At 48.0% G+C, this 20,225-nt stretch overlaps 1 protein-coding gene across 1 annotated transcript in view; it reads left to right on the forward strand.

Annotated features, from left to right (window-relative positions):
• Positions 1-20,225, forward strand: part of cubn (cubilin (intrinsic factor-cobalamin receptor)) — a gene marked incomplete at its 3' end in the record, with an annotated part of 64,364 nt that overhangs the window by 36,368 nt on the left and 7,771 nt on the right. Inside the window, exons 36-59 of the mRNA XM_084443357.1 lie at positions 248-380; positions 902-1,107; positions 1,356-1,537; positions 1,632-1,824; positions 1,971-2,168; positions 2,537-2,683; positions 3,571-3,761; positions 4,661-4,829; positions 5,113-5,287; positions 5,668-5,846; positions 6,246-6,455; positions 6,897-7,037; positions 7,630-7,814; positions 8,701-8,872; positions 8,980-9,183; positions 9,295-9,444; positions 12,419-12,540; positions 13,002-13,227; positions 13,765-13,952; positions 15,240-15,396; positions 16,043-16,192; positions 17,499-17,687; positions 19,505-19,634; positions 19,965-20,182. Coding sequence (XP_084299483.1) covers positions 248-380; positions 902-1,107; positions 1,356-1,537; positions 1,632-1,824; positions 1,971-2,168; positions 2,537-2,683; positions 3,571-3,761; positions 4,661-4,829; positions 5,113-5,287; positions 5,668-5,846; positions 6,246-6,455; positions 6,897-7,037; positions 7,630-7,814; positions 8,701-8,872; positions 8,980-9,183; positions 9,295-9,444; positions 12,419-12,540; positions 13,002-13,227; positions 13,765-13,952; positions 15,240-15,396; positions 16,043-16,192; positions 17,499-17,687; positions 19,505-19,634; positions 19,965-20,182 — 4,215 coding nt within the window. The remainder of the gene's footprint in view (positions 1-247; positions 381-901; positions 1,108-1,355; positions 1,538-1,631; positions 1,825-1,970; positions 2,169-2,536; positions 2,684-3,570; positions 3,762-4,660; positions 4,830-5,112; positions 5,288-5,667; positions 5,847-6,245; positions 6,456-6,896; positions 7,038-7,629; positions 7,815-8,700; positions 8,873-8,979; positions 9,184-9,294; positions 9,445-12,418; positions 12,541-13,001; positions 13,228-13,764; positions 13,953-15,239; positions 15,397-16,042; positions 16,193-17,498; positions 17,688-19,504; positions 19,635-19,964; positions 20,183-20,225) is intronic.

Here is a 20,225-nt window from a genome sequence, read left to right on the forward strand (position 1 = left end):
CTCTCCTCTCCTCTCCTCTCCTCCCCTCCTCTCTTCTCTTCTCTTCTCTTCTCTTCTCTTCTCTTCTCTTCTCTTCTCTTCTCTTCTCTTCTCTTCTCTTCTCTTCTCTCCTCTCCTCTCCTCTCCTCTCCTCTCCTCTCCTCTCCTCTCCTCTTCTCTTCTCTTCTCTTCTCTTCTCTTCTCTCCTCTCCTCTCCTCTCCTCTCCTCTCCTCTCCTCTCTTCTTCTCCACTCCTCTCCTCTTCCAGGCTGTGGAGGAGACCTGATCATGGAGACAGGAGCGTTTAACAGTCCTAACTACCCTGATGCCTACCCTCCCAACGTGGAGTGTGTGTGGACCATCACCAGCTCACCAGGCAACCGTCTGCAGCTCTCCTTCATGTAAGTCTCCTGTGGCTTTACAGCGGTTATTAGGTCGTCTTCACATAACATCTAGTCTCAGCGCCAGACCCATGAGAGCTCTTTCTCTGATACACGTTGGTATACGTAAGCTACGCTAACTACATTGCATGCTGCGGATCTCTATGGGTCTGGAACACTTCATGCAAAAATCTGGTGTTCAAATCCTGGCATTTCATTGGTAGTGCAGGAATCCCAGCGACACCAATCAGTATCCACTTTCGCGACCAGGCGCTCCCACCATGCCCCGCCTCTAACCAGGAATAACATTTCTCATTTGCTGCCCACGACCTGTCACTTTTTCAATTTTGACCGATCGATACGCCCTCAGAACGAGCCACAGAGACTCTATTATGTAGTATGAGAAGCACAGCAATTCAAATAATCTTTGTATTCTGGAGAGAGACTACATAACGTCTAACCTGCCTGGAGACCCTCATCTTAATCATGTATCCAGTCCCCTTACTGACAGTCAGTGATGGGCCCTCTCTCTCGTCTGGCAGAATGTTCCAGCTGCAGCAGAGTTCCGGCTGTAACAACGACTTCCTGGAGGTACGAGAGGGCAACTCTACGGGCGCCCTGGTTGGTCGGTTCTGTGGGAACTCCCTCCCTTCTAACTACACGTCTCTGATTGGCCACGTACTCTGGGTCAAGTTCCGCTCAGACGCCACCATCAGCGGAGCTGGCTTCAGGCTGACCTTCTCCCACTGTGAGTGTGTGTGTGTGTGTGTGTGTGTGTGTGTGCGTGCGCGCGTGCGTATGTGTGTGCTGTAGGGACTATGGGAGAAAATCTTACAGTAGTCCCACTTACTTACTAATATCTTCATATTGTTGCAAACCCCATGCACATCTAACTCTGTGTATAGGCCCATGTTTCTAACCTGAACTCATCATGTCTTCCTCGTCCTCCTCTTCCTCCTCCTCTCTCTCCTCCTCCTCTCTCTCCTCCTGCTCCAGTGTATGGGAATGACATCACTGGGGAGTCGGGTCAGATCGCGTCGCCCCTGTACCCGCGCAGCTACCCCAACAACGCCGACTACCGCTGGACCGTCACGGTGGACGGGGACAGCTACGTCCAGATACGCTTCCTCGACATCGACATAGAGGACCTGTACGACTGCTACTACGACCAGCTCAGGGTGGGGTGTGTGTGTGTGTGTGTGTGTTTGTGTGTGTGTGTGAGAGCAGAATGATATCTTTACTCACCTCTGACCTCTCCCGTGACGTCATCAGATCTTCGACGGGCCCAACGTGCACGCCTACCCGCTGGGCACGTTCTGCGGCCTGCAGCTGCCCGCCACCGTGTCCAGCTCCGGGAGCACCATGACCCTGGAGTTCCAGTCCGACACCGTGGTCGGAGGAAGGGGCTTCCTGGTGGAGTGGACTGCCGTCCAGAGCTCTGGACCCCTGCCCACCATCGCTCCAGGTTCTGCTCGCCGTTAACCCGCCTGCCTGTCCGTCATAACTCCACCTGAGGCCTACTCCCTGTAGGGTCTTTTTGGTGTGTGTGTGTGTGTTTGTGTTTGTTTTCCTATCCTTATGGGGACAATCCATCTGTGCTGCCACCTCCAGGTGCCTGTGGGGGGGCCCTGATGCCGGGGGACACCCCGCGCTTCCTGTTCTCCCCCGGGTGGCCGGACAGCTACGAGCCGAACCTGGAGTGCACCTGGGTGATCCGCTCGCCGGACTCCATCGTGGAGCTCAACCTGCTGTCCCTCGACATGGAGGACTACCCAAACTGCTACTTCGACAGCCTGGTGGTCAGAGATGGTCAGTCTCCCCGGATTTAGTCTGAGGACTGTTCTCTGTTCTCTTGCAATGGGATATCGAAGGCCCGCTAGAGGCGCAAAGTCACAAATATTTCCTTGGAAGGTTTATATAGTGAATGTTGTTCTTCTGCAGCACTTTTGACTGCATTTCAGCTATTTTTCTTCTCAATACTTTCTGTGTGTGTGTGTGTGCATGTGTGTGTGTGCGCGCATGTGTGTGTATGTATGTATGTGTGTGTGTGTGTATGTGTGTGTGTGTGTGTGTGTGTGTGTGTGTGTGTGTGCATGTGTGTGGTGTGTGCACGCATGCATGTGTGTGTATTTATGTGTGTGTATTTATGTGCGCGTGCGTGTGTTCCTCTCCCCCAGGTGAGACCAACCTGTCTCCGCTGCTCGCCAACGTGTGTGGTCGAGAGCTGCCCGGACCGCTCCACTCCACGGGAGACGCCATGTTCCTGCGCTTCACCTCCGACAGCAGCGTCAGCGGGCGGGGCTTCAACGCCTCCTACTCCAAGGGTGAGATCACAACCACGATACGGTCCAGACCAATCCAGACTTTGTTCGCTTGTTCAATTCTCATTGGTGAACAGTACAGGTGTTGTGATAGCCCTTATTTTTGATTATACAACAGCTAGCTCCAACTGCACATTGTGATTGGCTAAGAGGCATTCGGAGCCAATAACCGCAATATACCAATGGGTACAAGTATCATTCTGCTTTTACATTGAACCGTATCACGATTTGATAGGATTGTGAGCAATAAGCTGCTAGCTAGCTTGCTTGCTCTGCTTACGTTGTGGACCAGTCCAGCTAGATATACAGTACATATCACGATACATGAGTCACGATACGATGCATATCACAATACATTAAGATACAATACAATACATATTGCGATACATTGCGATACTCCATTGCGATAATGTACTGAACATTTTCAAATACAGCTGAAAATACAGCTCCATCCCCCCTCTCCCTGGAGGTGATCCTGAGGGCGGAGGGAATGTAAGGACATTTTGAATACATTTAAAACATGAATAATATATGACCATATCCTTAATTTTCTATATCTATATCTATTCCCTGTCTTGTTCTGTATATTTTCCTTGGGAAAAAAATTACTTTACTGCAGAAAATCGATACAGTACCGCGGAATAAAATATTGCAATGTATTGTTGCATTGATTTCATTGCACAGCCCTAAGTCCAACTGGTGTTAAGTTGCCTATAGCAACCGTAAACAAACTATTTTGGTTTGCAGACTCGTCTTCGCATCGTGCCTAAAGCCGTCGCACAGCCGTGCCAACGACCACGTTAACAGCTCGTGTGTTGCTTAATTAAACGATAATCAGGGCTGCTTCTTGTTCCATCATCTTCGATACGATCCGCTGTGTCCGTCCGCAGGCTGTGGGGGTCTCCTGCATGCGGACAGAGGGGTCCTCAGTACCCCCCGCTACCCCCAGAACTACCACCCCGGCCTGGACTGCAGCTGGCACGTCATGGTCTCCCCGGGGTTCCGCGTGTCTGTGAACTTCCAGAGTCCGTTCCAGGTGCAGGGCTTTGGGACCGTCTGCAGCTCTGGAGACTATGTGGAGGTGAGGGGGGGGGGGGGTCAGTAAAGCTCTGGAGACTATTGGAGGTGAGGGGGGGTCAGTAAACCTCTGGACACTATTGGAGGTGAGGGGGGCTCAGTAAACCTCTGGAGACTATTGGAGGTGAGGGGGGGTCAGTAAACCTCTGGACACTATTGGAGGTGAGGGGGGGTCAGTAAACCTCTGGAGACTATTGGAGATGAGGGTGGGTCAGTAAAGCTCTGGACACTATTGGAGGTGAGGGGGGGTCAGTAAACCTCTGGAGACTATTGGAGGTGAGGGTGGGTCAGTAAAGCTCTGGAGACTATTGGAGGTGAGGGGTGGGAGGGGGTCCGGAAAGGGACCAGTGTATGTCATAATGGTATTACAGTGTAGGGATGTGAGGGGAAAATGTTGTAATAACAGATTCTAGATGAATAGAAGTACATTTTATGGGAAGAAGTACACTCGCACATATACACACACACACACACACACACACACACACACATACATATTGAGATTGATATTCCTATTTGGTAGGGAGATATTTCAATACTTTGTTGAAGGGTTATACAGTATATCAGTGTGTAATCTGACTTTGTTGGTGTATAAGTGGCTTTAGCTTTGACACGTCATTAGTGGTTGATTGATAAATGGTTCAGCTAAGGTTATTAATTGATTGTGATTCTATAGTGACTGAGTGCCCAGGCCCAGACAGATCAGTTAGAGAACCACGGCGGTGCAATATGGAATGCACTTAACCCTGACCCAGTAATAGGGCTTTTTACAGATTACATTTCCACAGTGAGTGATATTGATTGCAATAAGATCTCACTCCCCTGCCCCCTGCCTTCTCCAACACACACACACACACACACACACACACACACACACACACACACACACTCCTCCTCCTCTAGCTGAGGAATGGTCCGGACGGCTCCGCCCCATCCCTGGGGGGTCGTTTGTGTGGCACCAGCCCCCCCTCCGTCACCCAGACGACAGACAACCACCTACACGTCCGCTTTGTCTCAGACGCCTCCAACGAGGGCAATGGCTTCAAACTGACCTTTGAAGCCCACAGCCTGGGTAACTAGCGCTCAATAATCCCCAATCACCAATGTGTTATCACACTGCTATTACACTGTTATTACACTGCTATTACACTGTTATTACACTGCTATTACACTGTTATTACACTGTTATTACACTGCTATTACACTGTTATTATATGTCTACAACAGATCATAGACAATCATAATAAAGGCAGTCTGTAAACATTTGTGTGCACACTTGTTGGGATGTGGCCTCTTGTGTTCGGTATGTCCTGAGTAACGTCTGGCTGTCACTCTTCTCTCCCTGCCGGCCTCAGCGTGTGGAGGAGCCATCCAGCTGAGCGACTCAGACCCGCCAGGCTACATCACGTCCCCCAACTACCCGCAGAACTACCCCCAGAACATCGACTGTGTCTGGGTCATCACGGTGCCCAACGGAGAGGCGGTGCAGATCGACTTCGAGGACGAGTTCTACATCGAGCCCACGTCCTCGTAAGACAAAAGACTTTCCTCACGTGTTTGATCAGATCAGTCAAAGAGAGTTAGACACATTTGCCCTGAAGTGTGATTCATTCTGTGTCTAACACTGTTCGTCCTGATCAGCTTTATAAAATACAGAATATAACACTCAGACCTGCAAACTCTGGAGTAGTGAAAAAGTTGACGACATACAAAACTAAAACCCTCTAGATTCACTGGTCCATAGTTAACATAAAAAAGGTGACTGTAGCCAAAAGGTGACAGGTTTGCAGGTATGAACACTGGTATTGGGAGTTCCTGGGTGAACTATGAGGTTCCCCTCCTGGGTGAACTATGAGGTTCCCCATCGTTCCGTATCTCTCCACTCTCACCCCTGGTGTTTCACCTCCCAGCTGTATCTATGACTACCTGGAGCTACGAGACGGCGCCACGTGGGACTCCGCCCCCATCGCCAGGCTGTGCGGCAGCAGTCGCCCCTCTACCCAGCATTCCACGGGCTCTTCCATGCTGCTCCGCTTCCGCACCGACACCAGCGTCACGCACAAGGGCTTCAAGGCCAAGTACTCCATCGGTAGGGGCCCGGCTCGCTGCGCTGACCATGTTATGTTTCATTACGTTACATTACATTACGTTACAGTACGTTACAGGACATTACAGGACATTACAGGACATTACAGGACATTACATTACAGTCATTTAGCATACGCTTTTATCCAAAAGTTAAAGTGCAAGAGTAGCAAAATACAAATACAGTAGGTGCTTAAGAGGGTAGTACTCTCCTCCTGGTAGTACTTCTGGAAGAGGTGAGAACACACAGTGTGATGCATTGGGTTGTCAGCCTTTCAGGGAGTTCACAAACACACAAACACACGCACACACACACACACACACACACACACACACACACACACACACACACACACACACACACACACCACTTCTCACCTCTCTCACCCCTTTACCCCCTCAGCCACCTGTGGGGGCACCTACACCGGCCAGAGTGGCACCATTAAGAGTCCGGGCTACCCCTCCTCCAACTACCCCGACAGCTCCACCTGCGAGTGGTACATGGAGGGTCCCACCGGTCACTACCTCACCCTCAGCTACGACGCCCTCAACCTGCAGGCCTCGGCAGGCTGCAGCTCAGACTACGTGGAGATCAGAGAGTACAACGCTTCAGGTGACCTATAACCTCACGCTGGCTGCACAAAGAGCCAGTGTGCTAATGTACTAGTGGACTAATGTACTAGTCTGCTAACCTACCAACGGCCTAAAGTACTAGTGGACTAATGGTGAACTAATGTACTAGTGTGCTAACCTACAGTACCAACGGCCTACTGTACTAGTGGATTAATGTACTAGTGTGCTAACCTACTGTACCAATGGCCTACTGTACTAGTGGATTAAGGTTCTTGTAAACTAATGTACTGGAGAACTATCTGCTGTCACCTGAAAAGACTATAAATCAAATGTGGTTTCTGTGGCTGATCTTTCTGCTTATAAACTACTAGGCTCGTCCATTGTTCTGGTTGAGTAGTGGATACGGCCGCTTGGAAGGTCGATGTGGGCGGGATAACTGTCTGACCACCCCGCGGTGTCGTCTGTTTTGACCGCTGTGCAGGGCGGCTCCTGGGAAAGCACTGCGGCAGCATGACCCCCATGTCCATGGACACCAGCGACAGCTTCGCCTACGTCAAGTTCGTGAGTGACGGCAGTGTGAACGCGCCAGGGTTCAGCCTGTCCTTTGAGGCCAGCGTGGAAGGTAGGAGGACGCTGCCCGCGCAGACGCAGGGACCTTTATCTCTTATGTCCAGCCGGTGGGCTGCTTTTGAGACCAACCTTTGTTTTTACTGATATGTTTTTTTTATCTGTCTGTCTGTATCCGTCCATATCACTCTCTTTCTCTCCCTCTCCTCTCTCCCTCACTTCTCTCCGCCCGTGCCCCCTCCCCCTCCTGCCTCTCTCCCCTCCCTCTCTCGGTCCCCTCCTCCATCTCTCGCTCTCCCCTCCTCCATCTCTCCCTCTCCCCTCCTCCCTCTCTACCCTCCCCTCTTCCCTCTCCCCTCCTACCTCTCCCCTCCTCCCTCTCCCCCTCCCCTCCTCCCTCTCTACCCTCCCCTCTTCCCTCTCCCCTCTCCCTTCCCTCTTCCCTCTCCCCTCCTCCCTCTCCCCCTCCCCTCCTCCCTCTCTACCCTCCCCTCTTCCCTCTCCCCTCCTACCTCTCCCCTCCTCCCTCTCCCCCTCCCCTCCTCCCTCTCTACCCTCCCCTCTTCCCTCTCCCCTCTCCCTTCCCTCTTCCCTCTCCCCACCTCCCTCTCCCCTCCTACCTCTCTCCCCTCTCCCATCCCTCACAGTGTGTGGAGGAGAGCTGAGCGCTCCCTCCGGCACCATCTCGTCCCCCAACTACCCCAACCTGTACCCCCACAGCCGCGTGTGTCGCTGGGAGCTCAGCGTGGCGCCGGGGCGGAGGGTCACCCTCACCATCAACGACCTGCGCCTGGAGGGGCAGGGCTCTGCCTGCAGCTACGACTACGTAGACGTGGGTCCCCCCCGCTCTCGTCCCCCTCCTCCCTGCTGTTCACGGGTTTCTCTTTGCTGTTCACGTCTTCTGAGCTGGTCATAATTGGACTTGTGTTGATTAGAACCTATGCAAACCTCTAGAGTGTATGATGAGTCTCCACTCAGCCCATTTAAGCACTTTATTTTATTCTCAAAGTGGTGATCTCCAAGATTTTCGTTTCATTGTCTTTGGCGCCACCTTTGGCGATATGCGGTAATTGCAGATGAGTTGAAATATTGTGTGCATGGCTGTGTATGAGAAAATTCACCACAGACACCTGATTCGCAAAACTTGACAGCGCTGCAAATGAAAAGGCTTTCATGAATGGGGAACAGGCCGAATCATTACTGTGTTAGCTCAGTCAGCGATAGATAGCGGCGAGACGGACATTTATGCTTTTGAAAAATTACCACTTTAACTTACCGTACGATATCTCCATGCACTTCCACCTCCTGATCTTCGATAGGGAGGGAGAAAGGGAAGAGGGCAGGGAGAGAGGACTACACAGAACTTAGAATGTTATCCGCGGAATATGGAACATGGAACCTAGAATGTTGCCCATCCAGAATATGGAACATGGAACCTAGAAGGTTACCCTCCAGAACCTAGAACATGGAACCTAGAATGTTGCCCATCCCAGAATATGGAACATTGAACCTAGAATGTTGCCATCCAGAATATAGAACAGAGAACCTAGAATGTTGCCATCCAGAATATAGAACATAGAACCTAGAATGTTGCCATCCAGAATATAGAACATAGAATCTAGAATGTTGCCCTCCAGAATATAGAACATAGAACCTAGAATGTTGCCATCCAGAATATAGAACATGGAACCCAGAATGTGGTGCTGCTCCTCCCCCAGGTGTATAACGGGTTGGCAGCGGACGCCCCCCGCCTGCAGCGCTACTGCGGCACGGTGCCCGCCGGCACCCAGGTGCGGTCGTCTGGCAACACCATGACGGTGGTGTTCCGTACCGACGCCTCCGTCTCTAACGGCGGCTTCACCGCAGACTACTCCTCCCTCGACGCTGCAGGTGAGGGGAGCAAGAGGCCCTTGGTGTGTGTGTGTGTGTGTCTGTCCTTGTGTCTGTGTGTATGCGTGTGTGTGCGTGTGTCTGTGTAACGTTAACTGTCGTTCCAGAGTGTGGTGGGATCCTGAGTGACCCAGTGGGGGGCAACTTCACCTCTCCTGGATACCTCACCTCCAACTACAGCAACAACCTCAACTGTGAGTGGCTGATCCAGAACCCCACTCACGTCAACTCCTCCATCGTGGTTCTGATCCAAGATCTCCACCTGGAGAACCACCAGACCTGCGATTACGACTACATCGAGTTCCGCCTGGGTGAGTCAGAGCATTTTGTTGTTCCTTTGTCTCTTGGGATCATGTAGATGTTCAGGAGCAATAAGGTAGAGTTCAGGCGCGTTTGTTTTACCTCTCTCCCCTCCCCCCCAGGTGACTATGACGGGGAGCTGATGAGCCGGTTCTGTGGCCAGAGAGTGCCCAGGGTTCCCCTGGTGGTCTTCACCCCAGAACTCTGGGTCCGCTTCAAGACGGACACCACAGTGGGAGATGTGGGCTTCAAGGCCCTGTACCTGTTCTCTGGTGGGGTCCCATCTCTGTTCCTGTAAAACAAAACAGCACTGACATCAGAGAACATTAACCTTAATAATAATCTTAAATAATGATAATAATAATAATAATAATAGTAATAATAATAATAATAATAAACTTTATTTGTATAGCACCTTTCATACAAATAAAAATTGAGCTCAAAGTGCTTTACAACAGTTAAATTACATGCACAGAGTGCTTCACATAAAGATAGACATAAAATGAACAAACGCAGAGAAAATTAGCTGGAAGATAAAACCCAAAGTAAAGAAATCAAGTAAAATACAACCTTTTCTATTCTCTTATTTTCTTAATCTCCTGGCTTAATCCAGGTTTACATTAGGGCTGGGAGTCCGAACTTCGGGATTCGAATATAATTCGAATATTGACAGAAATACTGGTATTCGAACGAATATTAGGCAGCCCTTAATATTCGAACCTGTTATAGGCATAATTTTTTGTAAATGTGTTGGCTAGCAAACGTTGCTTTTGATTCAGATTCAGAGGGTTTTTCACGCCTGGTGAAGTTGCAATCGCGAGCTCATTAGCAAGGCTATTGGACACCTGGGCTCCTGTAGGAGGTGACGTTAGTTAGCACGCGTTCCAGGCAACCCGTAACTCGTGTTTTTCCGACCTCCTACACGTGAAAATGCTCTGGAATGGCAGTCAAACCCGTAACTTCCCACCCGTGAACTCGTACAGATCGATGTAGGCTACTGCCATTCCAGAGCATTTTCACGTGTAGGACGTCGGAAAAACACGAGTTACGGGTTGCCTGGAACGCACCATAAACCCAAGCATGTAGTCATGCCTAAACACTGACTAAACTCTTAGTTGCTACTAGTTAGTCGCATATTAGTTTGGTGTCTAATTTCGGTTGCACCACGGCAATTTAGGCGTTGTCTTAACTAGTAACTACTAACTAGTTACTAAAAAATAGTCGTTGTATGACTGTGACGGCAGGATCCAAATAGCCAATCGGTAAGCAAGTAAAAATGTAAACAAGGAGGTTGATCGCCCTTACCCAGCCCTTACCAAGGAGCTTGGGCCGTGTCCGAATGTCCATATTACATACTATATAGTACATACTGCAACTCGCCTACTACATGCGATTTAGTACATACCTGTACTACTCCACGAAAACATGTTTAGTATGCGAGATAAATGAAGCATGCTTCACGAGTCATCCAGTGAAAGCGACGGGCTCCGGCTCACAACAATATTGAGCTAGCCAGGCATTTGAGTTGGTCATCCAACACGCTCGATCCTCACCTTTCTGTATAATCCCAACTGTGAAATGGATGTGATAATAGTCCACAAAATATTCTTCCTTTGCCTCGTTTAGCACCAGCTGCAACTCTCCTCCAAATGCATTATCTCCGTTAGCAAGGCTAACGTTGCACTCGGTAGCTTGTGCTTATTATTATTATTATTATTATTATTGGGGTTGGTGCTTGTGCAGTGGAGGGGTTCTTTTGGGGGAGTTGGAGCCGTTGGATTGTTATGCTTAAATGATCCTAGCCAGCTAGTTTGATAACCTTCTTTGATTCAGACATAGCGTAGGCTGCCTGGTACCGTCCACTGACCAGTTGCTGGTTAACTATGAGAGGCAGGATCCCAGCCGACCGTTGCTTCCCCCCAACCCGCAACGGAGGGTTATCAGCTGGGCTGGGACTCCCCTCGCAGTTAATCTTGATATAACTAAGACATCTGATAAAAAAATCATTCTGAAAACATCATTGCTTATCGATATTGCCTATGATACAATGCCCACTAGTGGACAGAATGTGCACAACTTTATTTTAAAACCTAGGTAGGTCTTTCTGTAAGAATTTAATGGTAAAAAATATTATTAATAATAATTCGAATATATTCGAATATTATTATTAATAAATAAACGAACTTCGAATATGATTTTTGGGCAAAAGTCCCAGCCCTAGTTTACATACAAGATTCTAGTTTTAAAATGTCAGTTTCATCGTCTTTCCACAAGATTTGACATCTTGAAAACTTTTAATTCCAAAGTGACACAAATCAGATTTTTTTTCTGATAAAACTGCTTGAAAGCTGCTCGTTTCTTGCTTTGACATGAACTGGTCGTATCCTCAGTTTGTCAAAAGAGGAAGTGCCAAGACAACAGACACCAATGCATCTACAGGCTTAAAGGAGTAGTAAAGGGAAAATGCATGTTTAGCCCTGTTTTAAGGTTACTTATGATATACAATGGTTCAGATCAAAACTTTGACAAAACTAGCACTTTTGAGAAAGTCTGATAATTGCTCTATCACCATTTTGGTCATACAATGGATGTGGTGGGCACCTTGAAAAATCTTTCAAAAACATGTTAAACTCTCGATTTCAAAGAGCTCACCGAGGGGTAATTGGTGTCCGTTGGTGTTCTGACATCAAATTCGCCGCAAAGTATGAATCCTGTAGGGTTTTATTGATCCTTTTATGAAATCCATTGACTTGTATGACGCGACCGTTGTAGATGTGTAGATCAATCCGCAGAGGGGATTCAGGAAGCGGAACTACTAACGGTAGCTATTGTTATTGTTTATGTTGCTAGGCTACCTAGTTTGTGGAAGTTTACACACTTATGTGCTGCGACTAAATAGTTCTATGCTAAATATTTTAAAAAGCCTTTCCAGATGAACTAGAATCTTACTTTATGGCAAATTATATGTCAGAACGCCAACTAACACCTTGGTGAGTTTCTTGTCTTTGAAATTGAGAGTTTAACATGTTTTTTTTAATGATTTTTCACGGTGCCCACCCACATCCATTGTATGACCAAAACGGTGGTAGAGCAATTGTATATGATCATAAGTAACCTTAAAACAGGGCTAAACATGCATTTTGCCTTTACTACTCCTTTAAAGACATAAACCTTAATGAATGTGTTCTCACATCCAGTGACTGTCCAGTTATACCCCCACCTCCACCCTCCTCTCCCCTCTCCCAGAGTGTGGTGGCTGGCAGAACGGTGAGGGCGGTGTGATCTCCAGTCCTGCGTACCCCAACGTCTACCCCAGCCCCAGCCGCTGTGCCTGGCTCCTGGAGGCCCCTGAGGGCCACACCATCACTGTGAGTCATCTATCTATATAACCAATCAATGAATGAATTTATCTATCTATCTATCTATCTATCTATCTATCTATCTCTCTCTCTCTCTCTCTCTCTCTCTCTCTCTCTCTCTCTCTATCTATCTAGTGAATAGGATCAAGGATTTATCTTGATTAGTTGGTAAGTTAGTTAGTTATATCTTTCTCTACACTTTGTGCTGTTCCAGCGCTGGACAAGGTCTGGCTGCACCCCATTATCATTCTGAGATAAGGGAAAAACACTGTATTTCTTTAAACCAATCACAATTGTCTTGGGAGGCGCTAAACTTGTTTTTTCAACGGCGTCCTTGTAAAATAGTGTGTGTGTGTGTGTGTGGGGGGGGGATTGAGCGGTGCCAATAAGCGGCTTATAAATTATTATTAAAACCTACAGAACATCTGTTGAGCCAGACTAGTTGACCTTTGACTCCTGTGCTCTCCCAGTTGACCTTCACCTATTTCCAAGTGGAGCCTCACAGCCAGTGTTCCTGGGACTCGGTCACCATCTTCAACGGAGGCTCCCCAGGCTCGCCTGTGATTGGCCAGTACTGCGGCAATACCTCCCCGGGAACCATCCAATCAGGCTCCAACAAGTTGGCGGTCGTCTTCCTGGCGGACCACAGCGTCTCGCATGGAGGCTTCGTCGCCACCTGGTCAGCTGACTCCTCAGGTAAGCTTGGACCAATCGGTGAGCAGGAAGTGTTCCTGTTATCATCCAGTGTCCTCTACAGTGTACCTCTCTCAGGTGGATAATTATGATGCTGTCTCTTAAATCAATCAGTGATTTAAGCCAATTCAAGATTCAAGATCTGTTTAATTGGCCATGTACAGTATATGGTACACATACTAGGTATTTGACCCGGGTTAAGACATTCGCTGTTGCAGATGACATAGGACACCCTGTAGGTGCAGAGTAGGACAGGACAGTGCAAATGCAGTACAAAAAATGCAAATACAATTGTGTATTTGCACAGTTGCAATATACAATTGTATACTGTATTGTAAGGGGACACAAGCCTTGTTAATGCGTTAATTACTGATACAGTATGCCTTGTTGGTACTAAGGAAGTTATTTGAGTTGATCGTTTTGGATAATGATGGTGTTGTGGAAGATGTTGTGTTGTTGTATTGCTCTGTATGTTATAATACAGTAAATATATATTTCATGTGTATTATGTTGAGATAAAGATACACTGCTGTTGTCCAGGTTGTGGAGGGGTGATCCACGCAGACTCGGGCACCATCAAGTCCCCTAACTACCCTCAGAACTTCCCCGCCAACATCGAGTGCTCCTGGCAGATCGTGGCCCACGAGGGCAACCACCTGGAGATGAGCTTCAGCAGCGACTTCCAGATCCCAGACGCCAGCGGGCAGTGCCAGAGCAGCTACGTCAAGGTGCCCACAACACGCCCGTCCTGCCCAAAGGCTGTGTTTTGCTGTACATTATTGCTAGCCTGGCTCCAGACCCTGAATCGCACACCCACTTTAATTTTTGAAATGCGATACAGGTTCTGGAAAAGCTCTCGTCCAGAGTGATTTCTCGGTTGGAATTCCAACCAGGCCAATCAGCATCCTTTGAATGCTGTGTCAAATTCTGTGATTGGTTAGGGGATCAACTAATCACTGAGGATTTCCTCTTCAGCAACGCCAATCTAGGAAAATGGCTGCAATGGGAGCCTGTTCAGATTGAACACACACACACACACACACACACACACACACACACACACACATACACACACACACACACAGGGATTGTAATTGTATATACAGTACCTGCACAATACAGTTAGAGTAAGTTCTACACTTGACATAAAGTATTACCGTACATACTGTACCTCTATGTAATAGACTGAGCCTGTGCTGATGTTATTACAGTTGATAGTGGTAACAGGAGAGACTGTGTACCTCAGGTCATGAGTGATCTCCTAATTGAGGCTCTGGACATTACAACTGCTTTAATACACAACTTTTATACATTGTACTTTACAACTGCTTTAATACATAGTATTAAACACAGCTCTTATACACTGGATATTATGACGGCTTTATTACACAGTAGTAAACACAGATCTTATACTCTGGACATTATGACTGCTTTATTACTGTACATAGCACAAAACAAAGGCTATTATACTGTACACTGGACAGTACGACTTCTTTATTACCCAGTACTAAACACAGGCTCTTATACACTGGACATTACGACTGCTTTACGACACTGTACTTCACACAGGCGTGGAGAGAGAACATGTTTACTGTACTGAGGTCAGCAGGAACACTCACAGTCACTCCACAGCCGTGGGACTCTCAGAACAGATTCACTGTGTGAACAGAATTTTCAATTAGTGTTACGGGTAGCATGTTTATATAGGAGGAATATATTATAGGAATATAATTTATTGGTCACAGATATGAACACACACATACACACACACACACACACACACACACGTGCGCACACACAAACATACACACATACTCTCTCTCCATCTCTCTCTCCCTCATCTCTTGTCTCTCTCCCATCTTTATTTCTCTCTCTCTCTCTCTCCCTCTCTCTCCCTCATCTCTGTTTCTCTCTCTCACCCTCATCTCTCTCTCCCTCATCTCTCTCTCTCTCTTTCTCTCTCTTTCTCTCAGTATGTGGCTAGTGTGTAATAATATACCCTGTGTTTCCGGCAGGTGTGGTCAGGTGACAGAGAGACCAACGAGGGTCTCCTGGCCACTGGTTGTGGCTCCACTGCCCCGGGCCCCGTCATCGCCCCCTACAACACCATCACCGCCAGGTTCCAGTCCACGGGGTCTCCCGGCAGGGGCTTCTCAGCCTCCTTCCTCACACGTCAGTAACACTCACTTGTTACTCACACAGACCTCGTAAAGCACATGGAGAAGGAGAACACGCTCGTTCAATGTAAAAAATACTTTTTTCAATAAGGAAATACTAGAATGTTTGTATGATAGTACAGTATATCATCAGCTAATAGACATCAGCGCTTGTTTCGTTGGAAGCAGAGGATTTGGCATGCTCGATTCAGATCAAGTAGACCAGGGGTTCTCAACCTTTTGTAATTTAAGGCCCAATTTTGATTGATAAGAAAAATCCCAGGACCACCTTCCCAAATGCATGAGATCCGAGGTGTTGTCTCAACGCCAACGGATGTGATTGGGGTGGTGATATTCAAACATAACTGGTCATTGAAACTATACATTTTAACTTGACATTTTTTATTTGTATGTGAATTCTTGAGTACATTTCGACATAAACATAACTAACTGTTAATTGCCAAACTTTATTTAATTTTTTTATAACCATTTGGCAGCAGGCTTTCTCTGCCTCCGCGGCCCACTGGTTGAGAATGGCTGATGTAGACCTTTCTCTTCCAGTGAGATGCTAGTGTGATGATCATTAGAATATCTTTGGTCTCTCTCTCTCTCTCTCCCTCCCTCTCTATCTCTCTCTCTGTCTCTCTCTCTCTCTCTTTCAGGCTGTGGGGCCAACTTCACGTCTCCCAGTGGCCGGGTGGTGTCGCCCAACTACCCAGCTGACTACCCCCACCGCTCCAACTGCAACTACCTGATAGACGCAGGGGACCAAACCGTCATCATCCTCACCTTCCGGACCTTCCAGGTCGAAGGTAGAAGCTGCAGTTGATGCTGAATAGTGATATACATACAGTAGGATATTCATAGGGGATCTATCTATCTATCTATCTATCTATCTATCTATCTATCTATCTATCTATCTATCTATCTATCTATCTATCTATCTGTCTGTCTGTCTGTCTGTCTGTCTGTCTGTCTGTCTGTCTGTCTGTCTATCTATCTATCTATCTGCATATATTAGGGGCTGCCAATCAAAAAAATAAAAAATGAAATTAATCGCAATGATCTAATGATCTGTAATTCATTAATTTAATTCATCACAATTAATCGCATATATATTTATTGCTGGGAAAAGCCCCCAAGTGAAGATGTTTCAGTTAAAAGACAATATGTTATTGTGGCAGATGAGTAAAGCATTGAATAAACATTACAAAAGTTGGCTTTAGTATATTAGTAGTCTCTCATAGCCAGACCTATCTCCACACTTTGTTTACGCTGTGCCAGCGCCAGAGACAGGTCTGGCTGGACATATTACCATTCTGCAATAGGGGGGAACGCAGTATTTCTTTAAACCAATCACAGTCGTCTTGGGCGGAGCCAGCCCCGGACGCAGCGACGGTGCTCTTGCAAAATAGTTTGGATCGAATCTGATTGGTGCCGAAATCAGATTAATTTGCGTCGCCAGTCTCGCCACTGATTGGGCAGTGTGACAACAACAAAACCTACATCCGTTGAGTCAGCCTAGTATATTAGTAACCAGTGTAGTGATTGTAAGACTGGTGTGATGTGTGTCCTCCTTCTGGTCTTAGTGAAGACATACATGCTGCAGCATTTTGAATCATTTGGTGTTGACTAAGAGCTTTCTTTGGTAGACCAGATAGGAGAGCGTTACAGTAATCCAACCTTCTACTGATAAAAGCATGCATTCTTTCATTTTCACATCTTTCAGTGTCGGAGAAAAGGTTTCACCGTAGCAATCTTTCTCAAGTGATAAAAAGATGTCCTCGTCACATTCTTAATATGGGCCTCAAAGTTAAGATCAGAATCAAACATGATACCTACTGTAGGCTTCTGACTTGCAACCGAGTTTGTCAATTTGTCTGAGGTGGACTTAGCCTACTCATTCTGTGCTGCCTGCACTCTATAGCCTATGGGTAGCCTTGTGAGACCATCCTGATTTCACCAGCTCACATTCTGTTTCTCTCAAATCAGTGTGGATACTCTCCATAGAGATATGTTTGTGCCCGTTCAGAAAACGATCTCGCCAGTTCCATCTTCGCCATTGACTCCTCACTGGCACGTGTGTGTCTGTGTGTGTGTCTGTGTGTCCATCCCCAGCCCACTCCACCTGTAGGTACGACGGTGTGAAGGTGTACCGGGGCTCGTCTCCCAGCAGCACGCCCCTGGCCACCGTGTGCGGCAGCTCCATCCCCGGGCCATTCAGCACGTTCGGCCCGATGCTGGTCAACTTCTACTCCGACTCCATCGTCTCCGAACGCGGCTTCCTGGCCGAGTACAGGGCCGTGCGTGAGTATAGCACTGACAGAGTACAGCACCATACATGACTGTGTGCGTGAATGTGCCTGGGCCCAGATAGAGGCAGGGGTCAGGGGTAGGGTGGGGGTAGGAAAAGGATACGGACCCGGGTCCGTATCCTTTTCCTACCCCCACCCTACCCCTGACCCCTGCCTCTATCTGGGCCCAGGCACATTCACGCACACACAGACATACACCAGTGTTTGCCATGTCTCTCCTATGATGTTATTATCCTCTCTTACTCTGAAAATGTAATTTAATGTTATTTATTGCTTTATTAATGTTCTTAGCTGGTAGACAAACATACTCCAGGAGCTTGCTCGATCGCCTTGTTGAGAGGGGTCAGCGAATAATTTTTTACAGCTAAGACGTTTGCCCACCTCCCTTGTTCTCTGTAAAGCGCATTGTGTTGCCTCTGGGTATGAAATGCGCTATACAAATAAAGTTTTGATTGATTGATTGATTGACTTGTTGTCTTGAGCCTGCCTGGAGTGCCAGGTGGGCGGGGTTTGCATTTTTGGGAACAGACAATTGGTTCCATTTTGCCCCGACCAGAACAGTCAAGCATAGATAAGTAATTCAAATTATTTCTATTAGTTTTTTTCCACCCAGGTCTGTATGTGGTCTTCTGTCAGAGAGGTCACTTCTCTGGCCCGTATCCACAGAATCTCAGAGTAGACCTGGTTAACTAGGATCAGGTCAGTTTTATACATAGTAGACCTGGTTAACTAGGATCAGATCAGTTTTATACCGAGTCGCACAGTCGACTAGGATTAGATCAGTGTTTATAGTACAGAGTCTCACAGTAGACTTAACCGTTTTCCACTGATATCCCGTGGTCTGTGTCGTCCTGAGATATCTCAGAGAGTCCTGCCAGCTGGATGTTGTTCAGCCCAGAGAGCTGGAACTGTGAGGCAGGAGAGAGGAGTCAGGGGGCTGGAGGCAGAGCAAAAGAGCCAAGGGGCCTGGGGTGTCAGGGGTCTGCTGTGGGCTGGGCCCCTGGCCCTGGCTGGGCCCCCTGGCGTGGAGCCTCTGTGGCTGAGAGGCTGTTTACCAGGCCAGGGGAATGTGCCATCCAGTCCATTCAGCCAGCTGGGGAGAATGTGAGGAATGGGGAGACGCTGCGCTTTCAAACAATCAGGGGGGATTTGAGAGAGAGAGAGAGGGAGAGAGGGAGAGAGGAAGAGAGGGAGGGAGAGAGAGAGAGGGAGAGAGAGAGGGAGGGAGAGAGGAAGAGAGGGAGAGAGAGAGAGGGCGAGCGAAAGAGGGAGAGAGAGAGAGAGAGAGAGAGAGAGCGAAAGAGGGAGGCAGAGAGAGAGAGAGGGAGAGAGAAAGAGGGAGGGAGAGAGAGAGAGAGGGGGAGAAAGAGGGAGGGAGAGAGAGAGAGAGAGAGAGAGAGGGAGCCAGGAGTGATACATATGACTACTGTCTGACCTCGATCGGTCAGACACAGGACCGTTCATCACTCAGTGTTTGACATCCTGTTCTAACAGGACAGCCATTCTAGTCTGGTCTGATGAGGTGGAGAGACCAGTCCTGACCTCCAGCCCTGACTCATCTCTCAGGCTCATCTGAGGACGGCCTGGTTCTCTTCCTCCTCCCTCATTCTCTAAGCCCTGTCTGTGATTCTGCTGTCGTTTTCAGTGAATGCTTTCATCCAAAGAACATCTAGTCATACTGTGAGGCCTACTAGCACATACAGTTCTGATATGAAATGTATGCTATTTATTAAACCAGAAACTTCCTGTAGAAGCGTTCACGTTCTCTCTCTCTCTCTCTCTCTCTCTCTCTCTCTCTCTCCGTCCTAGCGTGTGGCGGTGTCTTCAACAGCACGGCCGGCTCGGTGAGCAGCCCCGCCTTGTCCGTGACCAACTACCACCACAACATGAACTGCACCTACTACATCGTCGTCAGGGACAACAGGGTTATCGACCTCAAGTGAGTCCTCAGTGACGGCTTAGAGGTTGACTTAGTGGTCTTATTATGGGATAGGGATACACTTGACCATCAAGACACCTCAATACTAATTGCTCTCTCTACTGATAGGACTTAAGAGAGACCCCAAGAAAGCCCATCCCAAATTAAGCTTGTATAGTCTCTTAATTCTTAATTCTAAGTATCTTTTATATTGTATTTTGTATTTGCATTGTCCTGTCCTGCACCCTGTCGCCAGGCTAGTCTAACGTTGTCTCCTTCCGATAAAGTGGTCTGAATCTGAAACACACAATGTGAGGCAAAAACATCTGATCTCCCATGAACCCTCCGCAGATTCAACACTTTCAGCCTGGAGGCATCCTCCAGCTGTCGCTATGACTACGTGGCGGTGTACGACGGAGCGGACACCCAAGCGCCGCTGATGGGGAAGTTCTGTGGCCGCGTGCTCCCACCCAACCTCCGCTCCTCAACCAATCAGCTCTTCATCGTCTTCCGGACGGATTCCTCAGTGACTGGCCTGGGCTGGAGGGCCACCTACGCTGAGACGCTGGGTAGGTCATCTTTATAAAGCTGAGACTATTGGTACAGGAGGTC

Source organism: Borostomias antarcticus (genome assembly GCF_949987555.1).
Source record: "Borostomias antarcticus genome assembly, chromosome: 9".
Lineage (NCBI taxonomy): Eukaryota > Metazoa > Chordata > Actinopteri > Stomiiformes > Stomiidae > Borostomias > Borostomias antarcticus.